Below are 20,260 nucleotides of genomic sequence, written 5' to 3' on the forward strand. Positions count from 1 at the left end.
TACTCAACTTATGAAGCGTCAGGTAGGAACTTCCCGCCAGGACTTGGAGTTTGTTTATACAATTAAAAACGGAAACGTTTCACTCACCCACGACAGCGTTATCGAAACGATCTGCATTTACACGGATCCGGGAAAACAAATAAAACGCAGCGTGCAAACATGCAGCACGGAAGCCGCCATTATTGTGTGGGGAATACTCGCGCATGTGTATGAGGTTATCGTTTTTGCAAAACGCCGCCTTCCGAGTTTACACAGATAACAGATAATGCTGTCGTTTTCAAAAACTTGCACTTTGAGACCCGTTTTCAAAAGTTTGCGTTTTCAGTCCCCCAAAATGCCGTTGTCGTGTAAATGAACAGCCAAAACGCATAAAAAGTTTTCGGTTTCTAGTTGAAACCGGTCTCGTGTAAACGGACTCTTGAAGACACCGTTAATTACGGGGCGGCACAGTGGTTACCACCTGTGTTAGCTTGGGTTTACTCCGGGTGCTCCGGTTTCCTCCCACAGCTTGAAGACATGCAGGTTAGCTTGATTGAGGATTCCAAATTGTCCCCCCAACATGTGTGTAGAACTGACTTGTGTATCGATTGACTGGTTCTTGCCATGAATAGAGCCTGAGATGCTGGAATGGCGTTAAGAATGAATAAAAGAATCAAACGCATGAATTATTTATTAGTGTCACCTGTGCTTCATCACATACAGTATCTGTAAAATGTGACCGGTATGTCTTTTTCAGGTCAGAAACTTGTGCTACATGGTCACAAGGCGAGAGAAGATCAAACACTCTTTATGTAACCTGCAGGAGAAGATCTGTAACCTGCAGATTGAGCTGTTAGAGCAGGAGCTGACCAGAGGTACGCAAACACATCTACATCCACATGTGTCGAGTCGGAGATTGCTCTGCTGATCATCACTCAGCATCAGCTTTCATGGGCCTGATACACTTTACAGTCTGAGCTGATTTTGGGAACTAAACACAGAAATCTCTCTGCATTAATCCTTAATAACTTTTTATTCTCTCTTTTTCTCTTTATTATCTCTCAGATAGACACGATGCAGTCTCTGTGTGAAGTGTGAGAGAGAGTTTTTGAAGTGTTATTTGAATCAGTTGTCATGTAGCGTGTTATATACAGTATGTCCGTTCTGTCCGGCCGGTTTCTTTTCTCATTATTTTCTGAACCTCTGACTCTGCACTTTCCTCAGCTCGCTGCCTCTCTGTCAGCTGCTGTTAAGACCTGTTTATTCAGCTTTTAAAGAACACGGGTGAAAACACAGAGAGAGAACTCACACCACATTACCACACACAAAATACTCTCAAACCTCACACATTAAGAGCATGACACTCACCATGTGTGTAGATAACACATTTAATATCATGACTTCCAGTTTGATGTTCAATATTTATGTTCAGTATTTGAATGAATAACATTTAGGAAGTTAAGAAATATTCATTTAATCTTTAGAATCGGTATCGGCAGATATCACTGTGAATAATTGTTATCGGTAACAGGAATATGTAGTATCGATGCATCTCTTGTTATTGGTATATTATGTTTTAAAATTGTTAGAGATTACATGTTATGTCTTAACAAAAAAGCATGAATTTGGTTTTACAAAATCAAATTTTGTTTTATATCATACAGTACCGGCAAACTAGTCGCTTTTCGGCGGAATTCGCCGTTTTGAATCAAATTATGCCATTCTTGTGAACCTTATAGATCCGAAGAGTTTTTTTTTTCGGAGAATGGGGGGTGGGGTTGGTAATTTATAAAATGTAAGTCCTCAGGTGCCATATTTTTACAATTCAAAACACAGAAACAGGCAACATCATAGCATCAGGCAGGCAGTCTGTCTGCGGATGGATCAGGAAGAGCGCGTTCCAAACATCATTTTTGTGCCCTTGAAAGGCACTGCTGAAGGGCATGCAACACGAAGCATTGTCTCGGATAAAGAGAAAATAATTTTATGTTGCTTGTATATGCTTTTTGAACTTTCAACGACATGGCACCTAAGGGGTTGTTGGCCTCAGATCTCAAGATGGATATACGTGAACCAACTGCTCTCTATGAACACGCAATGAAACAATCACTGTATTTTAATGAATGATTGTGCTGACCATGGTCAGCAGATATTTAAAAGTAGTAAAGAATATTTTCTTAAGTTGTATTAACAATTGGGTTTTAATATTTGCGTATGAGCTGCACTTTGGTCATACGTTAGGCCAATACATTTTTACCAGCAAATTGTGGCTGGTGTGAGAAGTTATTTGAAGCAAATATTGTCTTTTTTTTGGTCAGAGTGCTCCAGAATGCATAAATCGAATGCAAAAATCACAAAAAAATTCTTATGGGATAGGATGCCCCCACACCCCCAAACAGGGATTCAAATTGTATGTGTCACCTTTTTCACCTCTTCTGAGTTTGCAGGTCTGAAATAAGTTTAACCATTAAAAGTTTGTTTTCATTACTTCTTATGTTTTTGTTTGTCAAAATAATGGAAAACATTTGGAATTATTCATTAAATGTCTGTTATGACCAGTGTTGGGGAAAGTAACTTTTAAAAGTAACTAGTTACTCAGTTACATTAATTACATTACTTAGTTACTTTTGTGGAAAGTAACTAAAAGTACTTTCACAAGTTACTTTTGCGTTACTTTTCCTCACCTGACTCACCATGCTCTTCCAGACTTTGCTGTTTTTTCATACCTGCAAACTAGTTGCTTTTTGACGAAATTCGCCATTTTGAATAAAAAATAGGTCGTTTATGTGAATCCAAGGAGTTTTTTTCCCGTGGTGGGGTCTTAGGCGTCTACTCTGGAGTGTCTGAAACGTCTTTGGTCCAGCACCTGCAATCGTTTGGCAAACCAGAATCAAGATAACAGCTATCAGCGTCGTCTTTTTTGGTCCTTGGGCCAACCAGAATCACGCGTTCTAAACATCATGTTTTCGCCCGTGAAAAGCATTGTTGAAAGGGACGAACACAAAGTGTATGTCAAAGAGAAAATGGCGTTGATATTTATTATTCAGTTCACCCACGTGATGGAAACGGCTATGTTATGAGAGACAGTTGTCAGTCTCCCTTTCAAATTTCCATTTCTAGAGCTCTGCCCTTCTAAGTGAGTAAGGCACTTGGGTGCGATTGATATTCGTCCGAAGTTTTAGTCGCAGAAGCTGTAGTCTACAGATGATATTTAATTATTATTTTAGAGACCGATCAATTCGCTTCATAATACATTAATATGTCGTCAGGAGCCACGCGGATTACTTTTGTATTGCTTCTGCTTTTTGACCTTTCTTTTTCATGAAAGCTCTTAATAACTCTTTTTTGAGCTCTTATAACTCAATCAGGTCCTGCACTTTATCTCTCTTAATAACTCTCTTTTTAGTGAAAAAGAGAGTGAAATAAATCAACTTTTGGTGAATTTTAGTGAAATAAATCAACTTTTTGATGATATTCTAATTACATGACCAGCACCTGTACTGTAAAGCTTCATTTTCTTTTAAATGACACATTTCAAATATTTCCTGACCAGTAGCTGTGTATGCCATACAAAAGATGTTTTTAAGCAGAATTATCGGCACAACTAAAAACGTTTAATAAATTTATCTTTGCAAAATAGGGTTTTGTAAAAAAAAAGAATATAGCCTATATCCTGTGTATTCATAGGGTTGACCTTTAACTTTGAGGTGGCACAGATCAATATACATCAATATACATGGCATACAAACAAACAAGGCACTTATATAGCCCTCTTTTTTATAAAATGTTCAATATAATGTACAATTACTAAATTGACATTTATCAAATTATTAAAAACTGTCATTTACTCACCCTTCCGAATTCCTTTATATATATATATATAAATTAGGGCTGTCAAAATTAACGCGTTAATAACACGTTAACGCAAATTCCTTTTAACGGCACTAATTTTATTAACGTGCGATTAACGCAGCGCGCATTTTCTGTTTGAACCTTGGCCTTGCCCGTAGTTTGAGAAAGTAAACGATGCAGCAGCAAACAGAAATGGAGAAATAAATAGGTCTTCTGAACGTAAAATTCATATATAAAACGATGTCTGGTGGTTCTGTCGACAAGACTAAAGTGATCTGCATTTATTGTCGATGTGAATTAAGCTATCACCGCAGCACGTCGAGTTTAAAATTTCACTTGATGGCGAAGCATACAACTGACGCAGAGAGCTCTCCTCCTCCTCGCGGCACACCACACTAGATTGTTTTCAGCAGAGACGGATGGACAACTTCACAAGCAACAGACTCACCACATCGATAGCTAAATGGGTGGCTACAGCATGTAGGCCAGTTAATGTAGTGGAGGACGAGGGTCTACTTGAAATTATTCGCATCGCATCTAACGATTACACATATGAACTACCTTCGAGAGCCACTGTTACAAGCAAGATTCACGACTCTTACGAAGAGGAGAAAGCGAAAGTCGAGGAGGCGATAAGACAGACAAACACGGTTGCGCTCACCAGAGATTACTGGACTTCCCTCAGTAACCATAGCTACCTGGGGGTCACGGCTCATTATATTGACACACACTGGAAACTACGGTCGCACGCTTTGACCGTTATGAAGACAGACGAGAGGCACTATGCTAACGTTTGCGCTGAGCACTTTCTGCAGGTAGCCAGACAGTGGAATATTGAATTCAAAATTAGCCCACTGACCACCGATAGTGCACGCAACATGATTGCCGCGGCCAGGCAGCTTCCGTTCGAGCATATGCCTTGCATTGCACACAGCCTCCACCGAGCTATCACAGTTGCGAAAATGTAAACATGCTTGTGTAAGTAAATAGCTCAGTGCAGAGAAAGACGTAATGGGAACCTGTGTTTTTCCTGTTTTTTTTCATGTGTTTAATAGACATGTACAAGTTCTTTGAAAAACATCTATGACCTTTGAAACATGTCTAGTCTTCATGCTCTATGTTGAGTATGGTTTCACTAATAATAAACAATATACATTTGCATAAAGCATCAATATTTGTCCATGCCCATGTTGATTAGAGTATTAAAAACTTGAAAAGTATTCATTTAAGGTACATTTATAATGGATAAAAATGTGCGATTAAGTTGCGATTAATCACGAGTTAACTCATTACAATCATGCGATTAATCGCGATTAAATATTTTAATCGATTGACAGCCCTAATATATATATATTACATCCAGTGTGTGAATCACGCAATATCCGCCTTTGATGGTCCAGAAGTGAGAACTGTTCGTTTACTGCACTTCACTGACTTGCTGTAGCCTTCTCAGTTGTGTTTGGCTTCATGCGGCGCTGCGCAAACCGATCAGTATATGACATCAAAGGATCCCGAGAGCAGTATGTTTCTGCCTTTGAATCACTCTCACGGTACTTTGATGTCCTGTGCAGGTCGGTCTGTGCAACGCCGCAAACAGTCGAACACAGCTTATATTTACATTCACGAGGCGTATCTAAAATGAGACAATTGATTACTGCTGCGTCATGACCGGCATTTGCACGCATTTTGTCCATGGTGGCTGCGGCGACACTCTAGCTCCGCCCCTGAAGGTAAAGCGCTGGTCCGTGTCAGGGTTGCCAGATTTGCGCAACAAAAACAAACCAATGACCCTTCAAGACAAGCCGGACCACTGCAGCACTACAAACATGGCAACACGGCCTATGTCTGACTGGCGTCTGTTTCTGCGCAAGCATGAGCGATCGTGTCTACACTACTTTTAATTGTTAGTAGTCATGACATGTGAACGTATTTGGTCTCGAAAACAAAAAAAATTAAGTTTTCACATTTTCTGTGTTCTGCAGAAAGAACTGTGAGAGGTGATATTGTTCATCGCAATGGGGCCAGAGAACGAGTGAAAGAGAGGAGGAAGAGTAGCCCAGAGAAGAAAGAGAAATGGAGATCGGAGAACAACTCTCTGTTCAAAGAGTTGGGTAAGTAAAGAACCCTCCATTCAACTCCGCCACAATCTGATAACTAATGTGGGCTGATAGCAATTTGATGTATGATTCCATGGTTTTCAGTACTTCAATACTTTAAATACACGGTGGCTTCAGTTAGATCTTTAATGTGGACAGTGACCTGTGCCTTTGTTCCTGACCGCACAGAATCCACTTTCTCTTCCACAGGTTTGGCCAAATCCTTCCCGCTGAAAGGCTCGCTGTTTGACAGCTGGCTGGCTCAGTCCGTTCACATCACCACAGATAACATGCTGAGCCAGTGGTCTCTATCCCGAGAGACCCACGACCCGTCACCCAGCCTCCTGTCAGACCAGCTGCTGCAGGGCGAGGAGAGCTTGCTCAGTCTCATGATGGACCACTCCATGAAATCCACCTGGAAAACACCCCAACTGGGCCGCAAGACGAGAGGCGCGTCACGCAGCCGCAGTCACAGAAAGTCTGTCTCTCTTCCACGGGCAGGATCGAACGTGGCGAAGGTTCCGTCGGAGGAGCGGCGCGCCACCGGAGGCAAGCGAGGAGCGAGAGCGCGCCACCTCCGCCACCGTCACATCCGCAGCTGCCACACGGGCGGGCCGGACCCTCCACAGCCGCCCGTTTCCAAAATGGACTCCTGCCACATTTCTGAGGAGCGTGGCTCTCGGGGCAGCAGCGCGAACGCTGCGGTGAGCGGCAGGTGCTCGCAGGCCCTGCGTCTGCGTCTTCCCAGACAGGGTAAGTCACGCTCCAAAAGCAAGACGACGGAGCTTGTCTCTGCCAACAACGTTTCTGCACTGGACCCGGAGACCGACGGCTACTTCTCAGACGCAGAACAGAGTGACTCTGAAATGCGCTCCGCCAGCCGGAAGTTGCGCTTCACCCAGCTGCATGCTGGGAATGAGGAGGTAGTGCGGCGAAGTGTGCTCGCCTCCTAAAAGCGCATCACCGTTGCTTTTGGATGTCATGGTATCATTGTAATGCTCTCACTGTTACTATAGTGTATACTTCATCAAGAGGACGGTTTCTTTCGTTACATCGGTTTCTAGACCTTCAATTGTAATAGCTTGTGAAATCAAGTTGGCTTCTTTTTTTGTCACACGCCTACATTTCGAAAACCGTAATCATTTGTGCTTGAAAAACAAAGCTTAGTTAGACTGCCGGCTCTATGGTGTTGGGAAGCAATAGGATTTGTCCTGGAATAGGGACAATGATGTGGGCATTATGAATGAATACATGTTTAGTTACATGACTCCACAGAATGAGGCTGATACAGCTCCTCCGTTTCAAATGATGAACAGTACAGAGAAACTCTTCAAAAAGCACAAATAGTCATGTGAGAATGTAGCACACCTGTACCTGTCGTATCTACGTCAACTCTCATTTTACTCTGACACAGATCAGACAGATACCAGCATCACTCTCATCTACATGCCGTGGTCAAATTAGCTTCCAGACATGTCTGCTTCACGTTTCACCCCAAAATGAAAACATATCTTACTTATAAAGAAAAAAAATTCATGAGAGTTTTGCATATTTTCATCTCAACTTTTCATTCTTCTCAAACTCCAAAAATATGCATCTTTAATTTGTGCTCATTATGCGTATTAAAACCAATAAATAGTATTGTTAATAGAAATATGGGAATAATAAAAATGGATTTAAATTGTAACTTGTCCAGATACATTACATCAACGAATATTTGGGATGGAAATATATTTGATCTTTCTTCGTGAACATTTAATCGTTTTTTCCAAATATTGGAGTGAAATTTGATGTGGATATGTTTTGTTTTGACAGAATCATGTCTATGACAGCGTGCCTTCTGTAGCTTCACACTCAAGCAAGTCATCAGCTCATTTCATCAATTTAATAGAACGACGGCAATCAGAAATGACAAAAGTCCAGTGCCTAGAAAATCATTCAAGAGCAGCATTCAGCGTCAGAAAACACGGAAACCAGCCCGGCTTTCTAAAAGTGCTGCCCGTAAACCAACGTCTGTTGGTCTGTTCGTTGTTTATTGATTGAAATGAAATGAAATTCACACAGAATATCCTCAGGCTTTGCTAGCGTTTCCCCCTTCATTTCTGGCTGATGTTATGCGCTCAATCGGCCCGTGGTGTTTATCTCAGGGTTCTAGAGAAGAAGTGATTGCAATCATTGGAGAGAAAAACCAACAGACGGTGAACATTCGGTGTTGCTTTGGCAAAACATCATGTTTATTGCATTGTAAGAGCCTTTTTCCACGTGTAATGATGAAATGTCTTTGTTTTTTGCGGTGATGATGATGATGCCAAAGACTAATAAGTGGGCACATGCTCTATGTGGATCTTCTGATGGTTTGCACTGATCTGGTACACACCTGGACACCTGCGTCATCAACTCTTCACACACAAGAGATCCACAGCAAGTCTTGTTTTTCAGATGGACAGATCAAGCACTAGAAAACTATGTCGCTCACGTATGATGCGTGTCTTCTCTCTGTAGACCTGAGGTTTGGTCGTGTTGTGCCAGCACAGCACTGTTTTCCCAAATCTACAAACGTCTGCGTGTCTGTTTCTTCTGTGGAGCACAAAGAGAGAAAGTTAATAAATGTTCACACTGCTCTTCGCATGGTTCATACTAACCATGTCATTTCCATCATACAGCCAAATGTTACCCTCACACGCTCGTATCAGACGGCACCTGTTTTGTAAACAAATGTTTTTTGGGGTAGTTCGTTTCTGATTGGTCCATGGGTTATTTCAGGTATACATGATTATTTGCTACACAAGTCCTATATGGTCAATATAAAGTGCTTTGAATGGCAGCATCAATTTCTGTGTTCCTCAAGACGACTGTAGCACTGAAGTAATATGAAGGACATGTGCGGTCTCAAAAGAGCAGTATGTGCATTCGCGAATCTTCTCCTTTTGTGTTTGACAGACGACAGACAGACGACAGTCAGACAGGCTTAAAACAACACGACGACACAATTTATTCACCTGTACAGATCTCATGTATCTTAAACGCTTCTGTAGAGACTCATCATAGCTGCTCTGGGGTTCAGCAAACGCAGATGTGGAAAACTGTGCCTTTAGTGATCTAGATGAAAGCCGCCGCAGGGCTTCGAGCTTTTCTCTCATGCTTAATTTGTGTTCCACAGCTAATGTACGCTCTGTGTATGTTCAGCTTCTGTGAAATCATTTACAGGAAGAGAATAACAGGAAAAAGCAGATCATTACACTTGTAAACAAACAAAAGATAAATCGCCTGTACATGTACTTGTCTCCATCACAGACTTTCCCCGGAGAGAGCAAAATAACAGGAATAGATAGAACGCAGCTTTTCTCTGGGTTGGAGTGGTAGAGCGTCATCTGTTTTATCCACATCTCTATCTTTGGACCGAATGAGGTCAATAACGGACCATTTGTTCCTCGAGGGATATCGATTATTCCACAATGTGAATAGGTACCTTTCATGGAGAATGTCCAGGTCATATTTCACCCCGAATTAAAGTGACAGTTCACCCAAAATGTGAACATTCTGTCATCATTTACCCATCCTCATGCCGTTCCAAACTTGTGTGACTTTTTCCTCCGTAAAACACAAACGAAGAGGAACGTTGACAACCAAACAACACCGTTGGCTTTCATTATATGAGCACAAAACCATTTCTCGAAATATCTTCTGGTGTGTTCCACCGAAGAAAAAGTCACACACAAGTCACTTGAGGGTGAGTGAACTGGTCATTTTAGGTGAACTGTCCCTTAAAAAATTGAAATCCGTGTAGAAAATAAAAGCTTTTTAGGACAGTTGTGACGTTATTTCGATAAAGCCCTGAATATACTGATGTTTTCTAAAGGTTTCCACATCGTCCAGCACATTTTTCCGTGTTGATGATCTGCACTCGCACCTGACATTAATTTCACAAGGTGGCAACGCTGCTGTTGTTTCAGAGGTTACAAATAATACGTCGCCATAATGTATACAGAAGCGATCCTGAAATTGGCTTCATTTTCTTTAAGCAATAAAACAGAATTTAGCTTGTTTTAGGGGTGAAATATGACCGTTTTTTTCACTCACAGTATTGTCAAGAAGCTCTCATGCAACTTCTGCTCGTACAGACACTTCCCTGAACCGCAGAGATCTTTTCTTTCTCCAACGTCATATCACAACAGGACCCAGCGTGGGTTCTAGATCCACTCTCGTCTGTTTACCATTCAGCAAAACCCACCCACTAGACCGTTTGGTGGATCATGTGTGTCAACATCATCTGCTTTCCACTGGTTATAGGATATGATGAAATGAATGTTGCAGGAGTTTATTCTTCTATATTCGTTGTTTCAAGGAATGTTGTGCCATTTGTTAATAGCAGAGAGAACTATTGAACATAGAAGAGCTATTTTAAATTATTTTAGGCTTTGTTGCTCTATTTATTTTCTTGTATTGGAAATCTTTATAGGAGGAAAAAACACGAGTATTTTTCATCAGTGCAAAAACCTATTTTTCCTTTTTGTTTTTTACATTTACCATGTTAAGCAGTCGTTTAGAGCAATATAATGTTCATGTGACTGTATGTGCATGCTGTCTGTGATGCCTTAATAAGCGCACCCGTCCCATCATCGCCAGCGCTCGGCTGTGGTCGACCAGTGCAGTCAATAAAGCTGTGCTTTACATTTACGCGTCTCTGTGCTGTCTGTTACTCCACCACATGTCCAGAAGGTGTCCGACTTTTCTGACCCACACACCCCCACCGACATGTTTTCTAGTTTTTTTTAAAATACATGAATTGTTTCCATCTCTGTTGCCACAGTTTTGGAAGTGCCCTTCTCTGTTCTTCAATGATTGACTTCGATGAAGTCATTGATGTCGAGTGATGAGTTTTTGACTGCATTTAAAGTCACATCAGATATGTTCTTCCACGCTGACTGAATAAATCATTTCTTTTCTATTCCCTGTTGGAATAGAAAATGGCCCTGACCAAACTGTTGCTGTAAAATTAGAAGAGCACAATTCTCTAGATAGAGTATCATTTCAGGGGTTTGCATTAACATGTAATCAGGTCAAATAAAGCATATTTGGCGTGCTGTCCGAGGGGAGGGCTCAGACCTCGGAATATTGGCCCGAACCCAGAGTACTCCCCCCTTCAAACTGGGACAGATACCAGCAGAGAGTGAGGCGATGGGGTGAAGGAGGGATGCTGTGAAACGGTCAAGGTAGAGAGGTGAGGGACGGCTTTATATAGCGTCTACTTCGCGCTGATTGGTTGGATTACATTATCATGCTCCTCCCAAATTTAAATAAACTCATTAAGATGTGTAATCAGGAAAATGACTGTAGTAGTCAAAGCTGTTCAATAAAAAGCTGCTGCAAACGTTTTACATCTCTTTGACTTCTGGAGTTTGGACCAATAACTAGGTTTCATTTTACTACATTTATATGTAATATAGGTTTTCTACAGTATTTCACGATATCTATCCAGAACATGATGCCTTGTGGAAAACATTTCGCCCGAGACATGGGACGGTCTTATGCACTCACCTCCTGCACTTTTGGCAGCACAAATGTTTTATATTTTGATCACTTGCGTTCTGCGAAATGTCTCCAACGTTTGAATCCAGAAAAATGAGTCATTTTATTCAAGGTGTCAAACCCTTTACAGACATTGTTACACGGAACTTTAGTTCATTTCAAAAAGTCTGAGCTGATCATGGCTCGTTTTCATTGCAAACATTTATTACAATTTATGATGCGACAACAGTAGGCTATCTTTCATAAATGGAACAGCTCATGGAATGACAGATGGAGGACAGGAAAGTAAAATGCATTGATGTATGTGCCATTCCACTGCAACTCTATAGAATAGGACCAAGACTCTACCCTTCGCGTTTCATCACGTTCTGCATGTCTTTACGTTTAGCCTGTGATTTGTTTATTAAAAAAAACCTAATAAAACAAAAGATGGAACAAGGCATGCATAATATTGAAATCCACATTGAAATTAAGAACCATATAGGACATCTTTAAAACGAAACAAAAAATCTATGTATGGCATTTATATAAATTACATATGGTTGTCTCATCGATGATGCGTCTCCACCGCTCACCCTGCACCGTAGGCTGTTGTCAAGATATATTTTTGCATCAACTAGATCTTCCGCTTCTCGCTATGATTATTATCGGTTAGCAGTTAAATATAAGAATCTATAGGTTTTTGTGTCAAAGGTGTGCTGCCCCCTCGCTCAGACAACTCGTGCTCAGTGTTGATATTCTTTTCCGTAAGGTTGTGGTTTATTGCCATCTCTATCTTAGATTCCAAGCCATAAATAAAGCGCAAACTCTTGGTGGATGAATTTCAGGAGACCTCGAGCGACCTTCTCAATGAGGCAGTACAGCAAAGTTGTTGAAACAAAAACAGATATGCAACGGAGGATGACCACACTGATAGACTCTTGGCACAGACAGTCACATCATCATCTTTAAGCCTGAGGACTGTGGCCACACATGACAGAAAATGAGTTCAAGCACTTCATGTTGCAAGTTGTGATGAAAATGACCTGTGGACAGTTCTTATGAATCTTTTGGAACTTAACGTGTAGCATCGTCTACAGTTGCTGCAGTATTTTTACCGTTCCAACGGTCAAAACAGGAATGGGTGAATGAAAAAAAAAAACACCAAATTATAGAGAGAATAGACGAAAATGCAAAGATTGATGGTTTTGGATTTACCACATTTTCAGAATCACTGCTAGTTTGTTATTTTCATAAGAAATAAAGTGAGAAAAGAGTTGATCATGTTGAACTCATGAACGTTAACAGTCCATTGGAGTTTTTCTGAGAGTGAAGGCAGGCTGTATGTGGGCTGAGTGTGGTGCTGTTAGACATCTCTCTCTCTCTCTCTCTCTAGTCAATGTACTGCGAGAGCCAGCGGAAACCCTCGCCGTAACCCTGTCTCTTCAGCACGCTGCACATGAACACCTCCAGCGGTCTTGTGTTCAGCTCTTTCAGAGGAATGTTGCCCTGAAGAGACACAACCAAAATCAATCACTGACACCTCACATTTTCACCACTGCAGACACTATAAAAACAGGACACATTCAGCTCTGTGAAAGCATCTAAGAAAATACATGTTGTTCATCCGTCTCATGGGCCCGGTTTCACAGACAAGCCAGGACTATGCCTTAGTTAAACTAGGATATGTCAGTCACTTTTATAAAAATTAGGGCTGTCGAACGATGAATCGCGATAAATTGCTTCCAGAATAAACGTTTGGGTTTACATAATATATGTCTGTATACTGTGCATATTTTTTTATTTAGAAACATACATGTATATATATTTAGGAAATGAATTTATATTTACCAATAATTGAAATTATATATAAATGTTAAATATTCATTTTTATATTTTTCTTAAATATATGCATGTATGTGTATGTGTTTACAAATACAAATGTAATATGTTATATTACAAATGTAATATGTAATATTTTATTCTGGATGCCATTAATCGATAGACAGCCCTAATAAAAATGCTGTAGAAAACCATTACTGCTGTGCATCTTGAGACAAAGCATTGGCACTGACCTATTTAAATAGTTCAGGGCAAGTTATTTTTAGTTAAGACAGCTCAAACATTCATTTCAGTCTGGGACTAGGCCTTAAAGTCGGCATGAAACGGATTGTCACGCAAGTGAAACGACTTCTTAAATGAGAAAAAAATGTAGGGCGGGACTTGATTTCATTCACCGACAACTGATTGGATCGTTAAAAAGGTGAAAGATTTCTTCAAGGGTAGTTTGCGATCTGTCAGTCATTGCAGCCCCCCTCGCGCCATTCCTCCTGAGCTTAATGTTTTTGATTAAAGATTACAAGTGCAAATGATTATAAAAAACATAATGATGTGCACGGATAAATCATTTATAATAAATACTGCAACACTTGTGTAAAACAATTACAATGATCATTTTTATTTCATGCCGACTTTAAGCCTTGTTTATTAAATATGTAGGATTTAAAGTAGTGTGATATTTCCTATGAAAATTTGTTAAACAAAATTGATTTTAATTTCATTTTGCAGTTTTCAATCACAGTTTAAATACTTTTAATGAATTAATAGATTTTAAAATTCAAAGGTGCTGTTTCCCGGACAGGGCTCAAGCCTAGTCCCAGACTAACTCAAATGTTAGTGGCGTCCTGATCGAAAACAATTTGCATTGACATATCTTAAAATCGATCAGTGCGATTGTTTTGTCTCAAGATGCCCACCAGTAATGTTTTTTTGTAAAGTATGTTTTTAAAAATGACTTAAATATCCTAGTCCTGACTTAAGCCAAACTGTTCAATTTACAACATTACGCCATCATGTTTTCTTTCTGGGTGTTGATGTAATGCGTTTGATCCAGGGGTGCAGGACACGGAACACAGAAGGGGCGGTTTTTATCGTTTAATGGGAGAAAGTAATTGTGAGTTGCCCATTTGACTTTGCCCACGCCTTATCCCGGTTTGAAAACATCCAATAATTGAAAAAACGTCCTTTTAGTTCTGCCTTTTGGGACTGAAAAGTGAAGACAAAGTCACCTGATCGCCCCCATGTGGCTGGCCAAAGTATAGGTCATGTGAACCAACAGTAGGTGAGCCAAACATTTTCTGTTTCTGTCAGTTTAGTTAGTTCTTACCATGCTGGTTTATGTTCAAGTGTTCATTTGGTTTTATTAGCTATAAGATGTTATGGGGGTGTGACAACATGATTTGATGTTTGAAGCTGCTAACAAAGCACTGGTACTTTTGACATTTGTGTGAGGAAAACTAAAGCATAAAAAATACTCTCTTTACTGTTAAAGTGCCGATGTGTGACACAATACTGCAGTATTGACGATAACCGTAAAAGGATATTGTGTTAATACAACACGTGTGATAAATAATATTGTAAATAACCCAGCGCCCGTATCTGACACAATGACACCTTTTAACATTTCGCCTTAAAGGGAAAGTTCACCCAAAAATGAAAATTCTGTCATAATTTACTCACCTTCGAGTTGTTCCAAATCTGTTTCTCTGTGTTCATCAGAACAAAGAAATTTATACAGATTAGGAACAACTCAAGTGAGTAAATGATGACAGAATTTTCATTTTTTGGGTGAAGTATCCCTTTAAGAGCTATAATGGTTACAAACTCCATCTCTTCACCTTCAAAGAAAAAACACAAAATCTGAGTGATAGTTTTTCAAAACTATTAACAACCGATAGACATGACGATAATATGATAGTGCAGGGACGATATATCCTTCAATTCTTAACCTCAGTTTCTCAATGAATTACCCTTAAATGCTGCCACATCCGAAAGCCAGAGGGCGCTCTTGCGCAGAAACTCTGAATATGGACCATAGAAGAAGAACCATTTACACAGGAAATGCCAGTTGTCATATTCTATAGCTGTTCTTCAAACTTTTTCAGTTTTTTATGATAATTAAGTATATTTATAGTGATGATGTTTGACGAGTGTTGCTTTTTCAAATGCTGGTTATAAACGACCGAGCAGAACTTCCTACTGATCAAAGAGCCGTAGTTCATGGAAGCGCTGTGCATAAAACACAGAATCACCCTAGACAGGTATAATGTAGCGCGAACCGCGATATACCGCCCAGGCCCTAATGGTTATCGTGAACTCTTTTGGTCATGATAGCGGTGTCGTGTAAACTGACATTGTGACAGTAGTGTCTCACCTTGCCCGTCGTCTGACCGTAGAGTCCGAAGACCTCCCGCAGCTGCTCCTCACTGATGGCTTCCGGTTTGTCAATTTTGTTGCCAAGAATCAAGATTGGCACATTTCCAATGGTTTCATCTGTCATGAGTGCCTGTTATTCATAAACAATACAAGAAACACAGTACGCCATGCCATGAGACACTTACAATCGGCCCAAGTTACACGTTACGAGAATGAGTATATCAAGGTGGTCTCTAAAGCTCACGTCGAGTTCTGTTTTGGATTCGGGCAGCCTGTCGTGATCTATGCAGTCAACGAGGAAGACAATGCCGTTGATGGCAGGGAGGTAGTTCTTCCAGACCCGTCGAGCTGTTCACAACAACACAAGCAACCTTTAAACACTCAGATAATCTCATAAAGGCCGACGCTGAGGTGTTGATTCGTCTACTCACCCTGAGCGTGACCACCCAGGTCAAAGGTGGTGAAGGTCATGCCAGCAATTGTCAGCTCTTCTGAGGCTGTGAGAGGAAACAGACACGATCCATCAAACCACAGAATTTACTTCTTTACTTACACACTGGATTGTATTAAACCTACTATGATAAGACTTTCATCACGCTCCACTCATATATTACACCTCAAATCTGATTTCAAGGTGCAGACTTGAAGATTACAAACTCAGCATTTGGTAACAGTTGCCATTATATGAACGTGTCAAAATGAATGATGTCAACATTTCGGCAGCAGGTTGTTTCTAGATTCACGTAGAAATTCATTGATCGGGTGATATATAATAACTAGTTTCTTGAGTAGGTGAGAAAGCAGTGTGGTAATTCCACTCTCCCTCATAAGTGCAGGTGCATTTATCGGCTTTAAACAAATAGCTCATGATTTGTACTGTCATCTGTATAAACAGCCCATAATTAACAACAACTTACCCAGATGATCATTTTTATCGGCTGTAACTGCGATTGTGGTATAATACGAGCACGAGTGTGGTGCAGTGTGCACTTACTGGGATGTAAGGTTGGCACATGCTGACCCAGTCTGTCATCCTTAAGCATATGAAGTAAAGTCGTTTTGCCAGCATTGTCTAGGCCAAGAAATACTAGTTTGCCAGACTTCTTGTACAGCCCTAAAACAATGAGAAAGACATTCGTTCTGCCATCTCAACATAACACAGTACTTTCAAACAAATGAGAATGTTGACAAGCATTCTGAACACAAAGCCACAAGTGCAAAGAAGCTGCACACAGAGTTTCATTTCCCATCTGCTGAGAAACAGAAGTCCTGTGATGAGAAACAAAACATCATGCAAAACAACAGACACAACTGCACACGACCCGACACAGAGACGAGCTTGCACCCGATGAACCAATGCAGAGGGCTCACTTTCTATTAGTCAAATAACGAAAAATGTTACATCCTAAAAGTGAAAAGTTGAATATTACAACCAATGTTTCAGTAAGAGTAAGGTACACTAAGTGTTAATGTTTTGATAGAAAAAGATTGTGGAGATTTCTCTCTCAGTCTGGAGTGGATGAACAAGAAAAACAAGAGCAGCAAGAGCAGTCGAGACTGTGTTTCTCCTGCAGAAACTCGGCCATACGCGGAAGACACCGGATATGATTCACCTGTGACGTATTGATACAGCCCATAACGCAAAGCCATCTGATTTGACAGTGAAATTAATTACTCCATCCCATTATCCTCCCATTTAAACTGCTTTGAAACACCATCTACATTCTACAAAATGCTGTACAAATAAAGATGCCTTTTGAACACGATATTCAAATTGTCCCAGTTTCTTACTGCATGTTGCTGATCTTACTGTGAACGATTCATTCATGTTCATTATTCGAAAGACAAAGATTTTCAATATCAAAATAGAATTTGCTCAGCCTTTTTCACCAAAGTCACAGAGATCATTGAAAAAAACCCAACTTCTATTCACATCTGTTCCTATTCTAGTATAGATTGTCCACTTTATTAGTGAGTAAATCATTGTGAAAAAGTCCATCCCTAACTTTTTTAAATTTCACTTTAAAATAATAAAATATGTTGCAAACATATCACAGACAAGGCTTAGGACTAGTCCCAGACGAAAATGAAAGTTTGAGCTGTCTTAACTGAAAATCAATACCTTTAAATATGTAACTGCCTTTGTTTTGTCTCAAGATGCACACCAGTAATGTTTTTGTCTATGGCATTTTAATAAAAGTGACTTAAATATCCTTAAATATGAGGCATAGTCCTGGCTTAAGCTAAGCCTTGTCTATGAAACTGGGCCTATATGTTTTAGGGTGCAGTTTTTCGAACAGGGATTAGATTAAACCAGGACAGGGACATTTAAATCGTTTTTACAAACATGCCTTACAACAAACATTACTTGTGTGTATTTTGAGATAAAACAATGGCACTTATGTATTTTAAGTGTATTTAAGTGTCAGTGCAAGCAGTTTTTAATTTAGACAGCTCTAACATTTACTTTAGTCTAGGACTAGTCCGAGCCCTATACAGGGATGTCTATTTCAGGTGTGTTTCTTGAATTACATGTTAGATTTAGGATTAACAGTGACAAAAACAAAAGTGATGTTCCATTAACTTACCCAAGAACTGTAGAACGCTACTGAAACCACTATAAATCCAGTCAAATATGAAGGACATATCCAGGCCGTCGGAATTCTAAAAAGAAACAAAGTAAAATAATGAGTAGATTTTCCGTTACAATCTTATCAGCATTTTCAATGTTTCTTATTGCCGTCGGTTCATTCATCTCGGCTCTTGGATCTGTTTAATGGCTTGTGAATGAGCACGTGAACCAGACACAGAAACAGCGAAACAGTTTAAAAAACCGCTTAATTCTCACCTCTGTGTGTGTGTGTAAGTGATTTGGGTTATTGACATTATAGATTCATGCTGACTACACGAACGACCTCAAACAATGTTACTAAGGGAAAACTTTAGAAACGTTACTCCTTTACATTATTTAAAACAACAAGAACACTGGGAACAAGGTCTGGGTGCAATTCATCTGAAACCAAAAAATGATTCTCCTGACGGGAAACATCAACAGAGGGATCACAGGTTTGTCGTCTACATGGGCTTGTAAGGGATGTAAGGGAATCAGTGTGACATGCGGCTCAAGTTGCATAAACTGTCAGCAGTCAGCGGAGTAAAGAACAGCAGTAGTAAAGGTGAAGGACACATGTAGACAGATGAGATACACGTCAGCATGTCACAGTCTGCGTTTGACTCACATACAGGAGTGCTGTCTGAACCACACACACACACACACACACACACACACATATTCACTCACAGCAGCACCATACGCACAAATACAATGCTTTCACAATAATAAACAAACCAAAAAATAATAATACATATCATTTGTTCTACTTGGATACATTAGCAATTTAGTACCTCAAGAAAAATAATCATGGTTTTGTTATAGTAAAAGCATAGTAACCATGGTTGGTTTTGGTGGATGGAATACCATTTGTGAATGGTAAAGTTGTGGTTACTATTGTTAATAACCGTGATTATGATTTTTGTCACAATCGAGCAGCCATACCATAAAAACAAAACAAAGGAGAAACGATATCTGAATTTCACAGCCCAAAAGTTTGCCACTCTGGATAGATAACAACACACTTCTCACATGCTGAAAACACAGAAAACAAACGATAAAGCGGTGGCACATACGCCCCAAATTATGGAACGTTTTATGTTTCAAAAACGATATAATGAATCTTGAATTTTGGTTTATGTTGGTGAACAACCCTGTTGAGGATCATAACGTTACTTGAGTGCAAAATGATTCTGAGTATCGTTACTTGTAAAATAAAAGACGATGCGTGAATGATAACTGAACGGAATACCGGGCGAGTAACAGTAAGTAGGGCTGTTATGATCTGAGGGTGTAAATCTGTAATGATTATCTGATTGCGTGCATGTGTAAGTATGTACGTGTCATTTCTGGTGATTATGCTAAACTAGAGACGCTACAGAGCTAAAGCCATTTAATCAACAAAACAGCCATTCTATCACCCCTGTCAGTTCTTTCATAACTGAATGTGGTTATTAATATGGAATAATGCTGATATCCGTCTGGTTTGTGTTGACTTCACTGTTACACAACTGTAGGATGCTAAAATCGAACATTAGCTTTAGCACGAGCGCCCGGCAGAGGCGACACATCACACATCCTAAAGAAAAACACGCAATTAAACAAGCTTACAGACACTAAACATACCTCGGGTGTGTAAACGGATGGGTCGGCTCTTTCCTATGCTGCTGAACGGGTGAGTATTAGAGCAGAGTTGAGTGAAGATACTCTCAGATCACAGCCACGACACACAGCAATGGCTCCACTTCCGCTGCGTGTCACACTCACACACGACCGGTACGGAAACAAGCGACACATGACAGCACAATGTAAGACGCACTTCATATGAACACTTCTAGAGTGGAGGAATGTGTGTATGCTTATAATGTAAACTTCATGTCAACTATGTGTACTTTTTATACAGCAAATGTTTCTGTTAAATGAATGTTGCCATAAGAAGAAGAAAATGTGTTTTCCCCATGCATGCTCTGCAGAGACAAATACAGTGAAACTGGCATTT

At 40.1% G+C, this 20,260-nt stretch overlaps 2 protein-coding genes across 3 annotated transcripts in view; one reads left to right on the forward strand and one right to left on the reverse strand.

The window, feature by feature from the left end:
* The window catches only part of jade2 (jade family PHD finger 2), a 66,126-nt gene extending 54,800 nt beyond the window's left edge, over positions 1 to 11,326 (forward strand). The window contains exons 10-12 of one of the 2 annotated variants that reach the window (XM_057361008.1): positions 737 to 854; positions 5,814 to 5,942; positions 6,138 to 11,325. In XM_057361008.1, coding sequence (XP_057216991.1) covers positions 737 to 854; positions 5,814 to 5,942; positions 6,138 to 6,880 — 990 coding nt within the window. In that variant the 3' untranslated portion in view covers positions 6,881 to 11,325. Of the gene's footprint in view, positions 1 to 736; positions 855 to 5,813; positions 5,943 to 6,137 lie in introns of both variants that reach the window. The other variant, XM_057361010.1, reaches the window with a different exon arrangement.
* Positions 11,327 to 11,540: 214 nt separating this feature from the next.
* On the reverse strand, positions 11,541 to 20,035 carry sar1b (secretion associated, Ras related GTPase 1B). Its single transcript, XM_057361011.1, has 7 exons — positions 19,888 to 20,035; positions 18,239 to 18,314; positions 16,645 to 16,764; positions 16,082 to 16,147; positions 15,895 to 15,998; positions 15,649 to 15,780; positions 11,541 to 12,944 (listed from the first exon to the last, which is right to left on the reverse strand). Exons 2-7 carry the CDS (start codon positions 18,294 to 18,296, stop codon positions 12,828 to 12,830), a joined length of 597 nt encoding a protein of 198 aa, XP_057216994.1. The 5' UTR covers positions 18,297 to 18,314; positions 19,888 to 20,035; the 3' UTR covers positions 11,541 to 12,827.
* Positions 20,036 to 20,260: the final 225 nt, after the last annotated feature.

This window comes from Triplophysa rosa, linkage group LG19 (genome assembly GCF_024868665.1).
Source record: "Triplophysa rosa linkage group LG19, Trosa_1v2, whole genome shotgun sequence".
Lineage (NCBI taxonomy): Eukaryota > Metazoa > Chordata > Actinopteri > Cypriniformes > Nemacheilidae > Triplophysa > Triplophysa rosa.

Coding starts and splice junctions, on each gene's coding strand:
- sar1b (XM_057361011.1), bottom strand. CDS start 18,296: ATGTCCTTCATATTTGACTGGATTTATAGTGGTTTCAGTAGCGTTCTA. Junction 16,765..18,238: donor TAGCGTTCTACAGTTCTTGG/GTAAGTTAATGG, acceptor TCATTGTTTTAG/GGCTGTACAAGAAGTCTGGC. Junction 16,148..16,644: donor TGTGCCAACCTTACATCCCA/GTAAGTGCACAC, acceptor TTCCTCTCACAG/CCTCAGAAGAGCTGACAATT.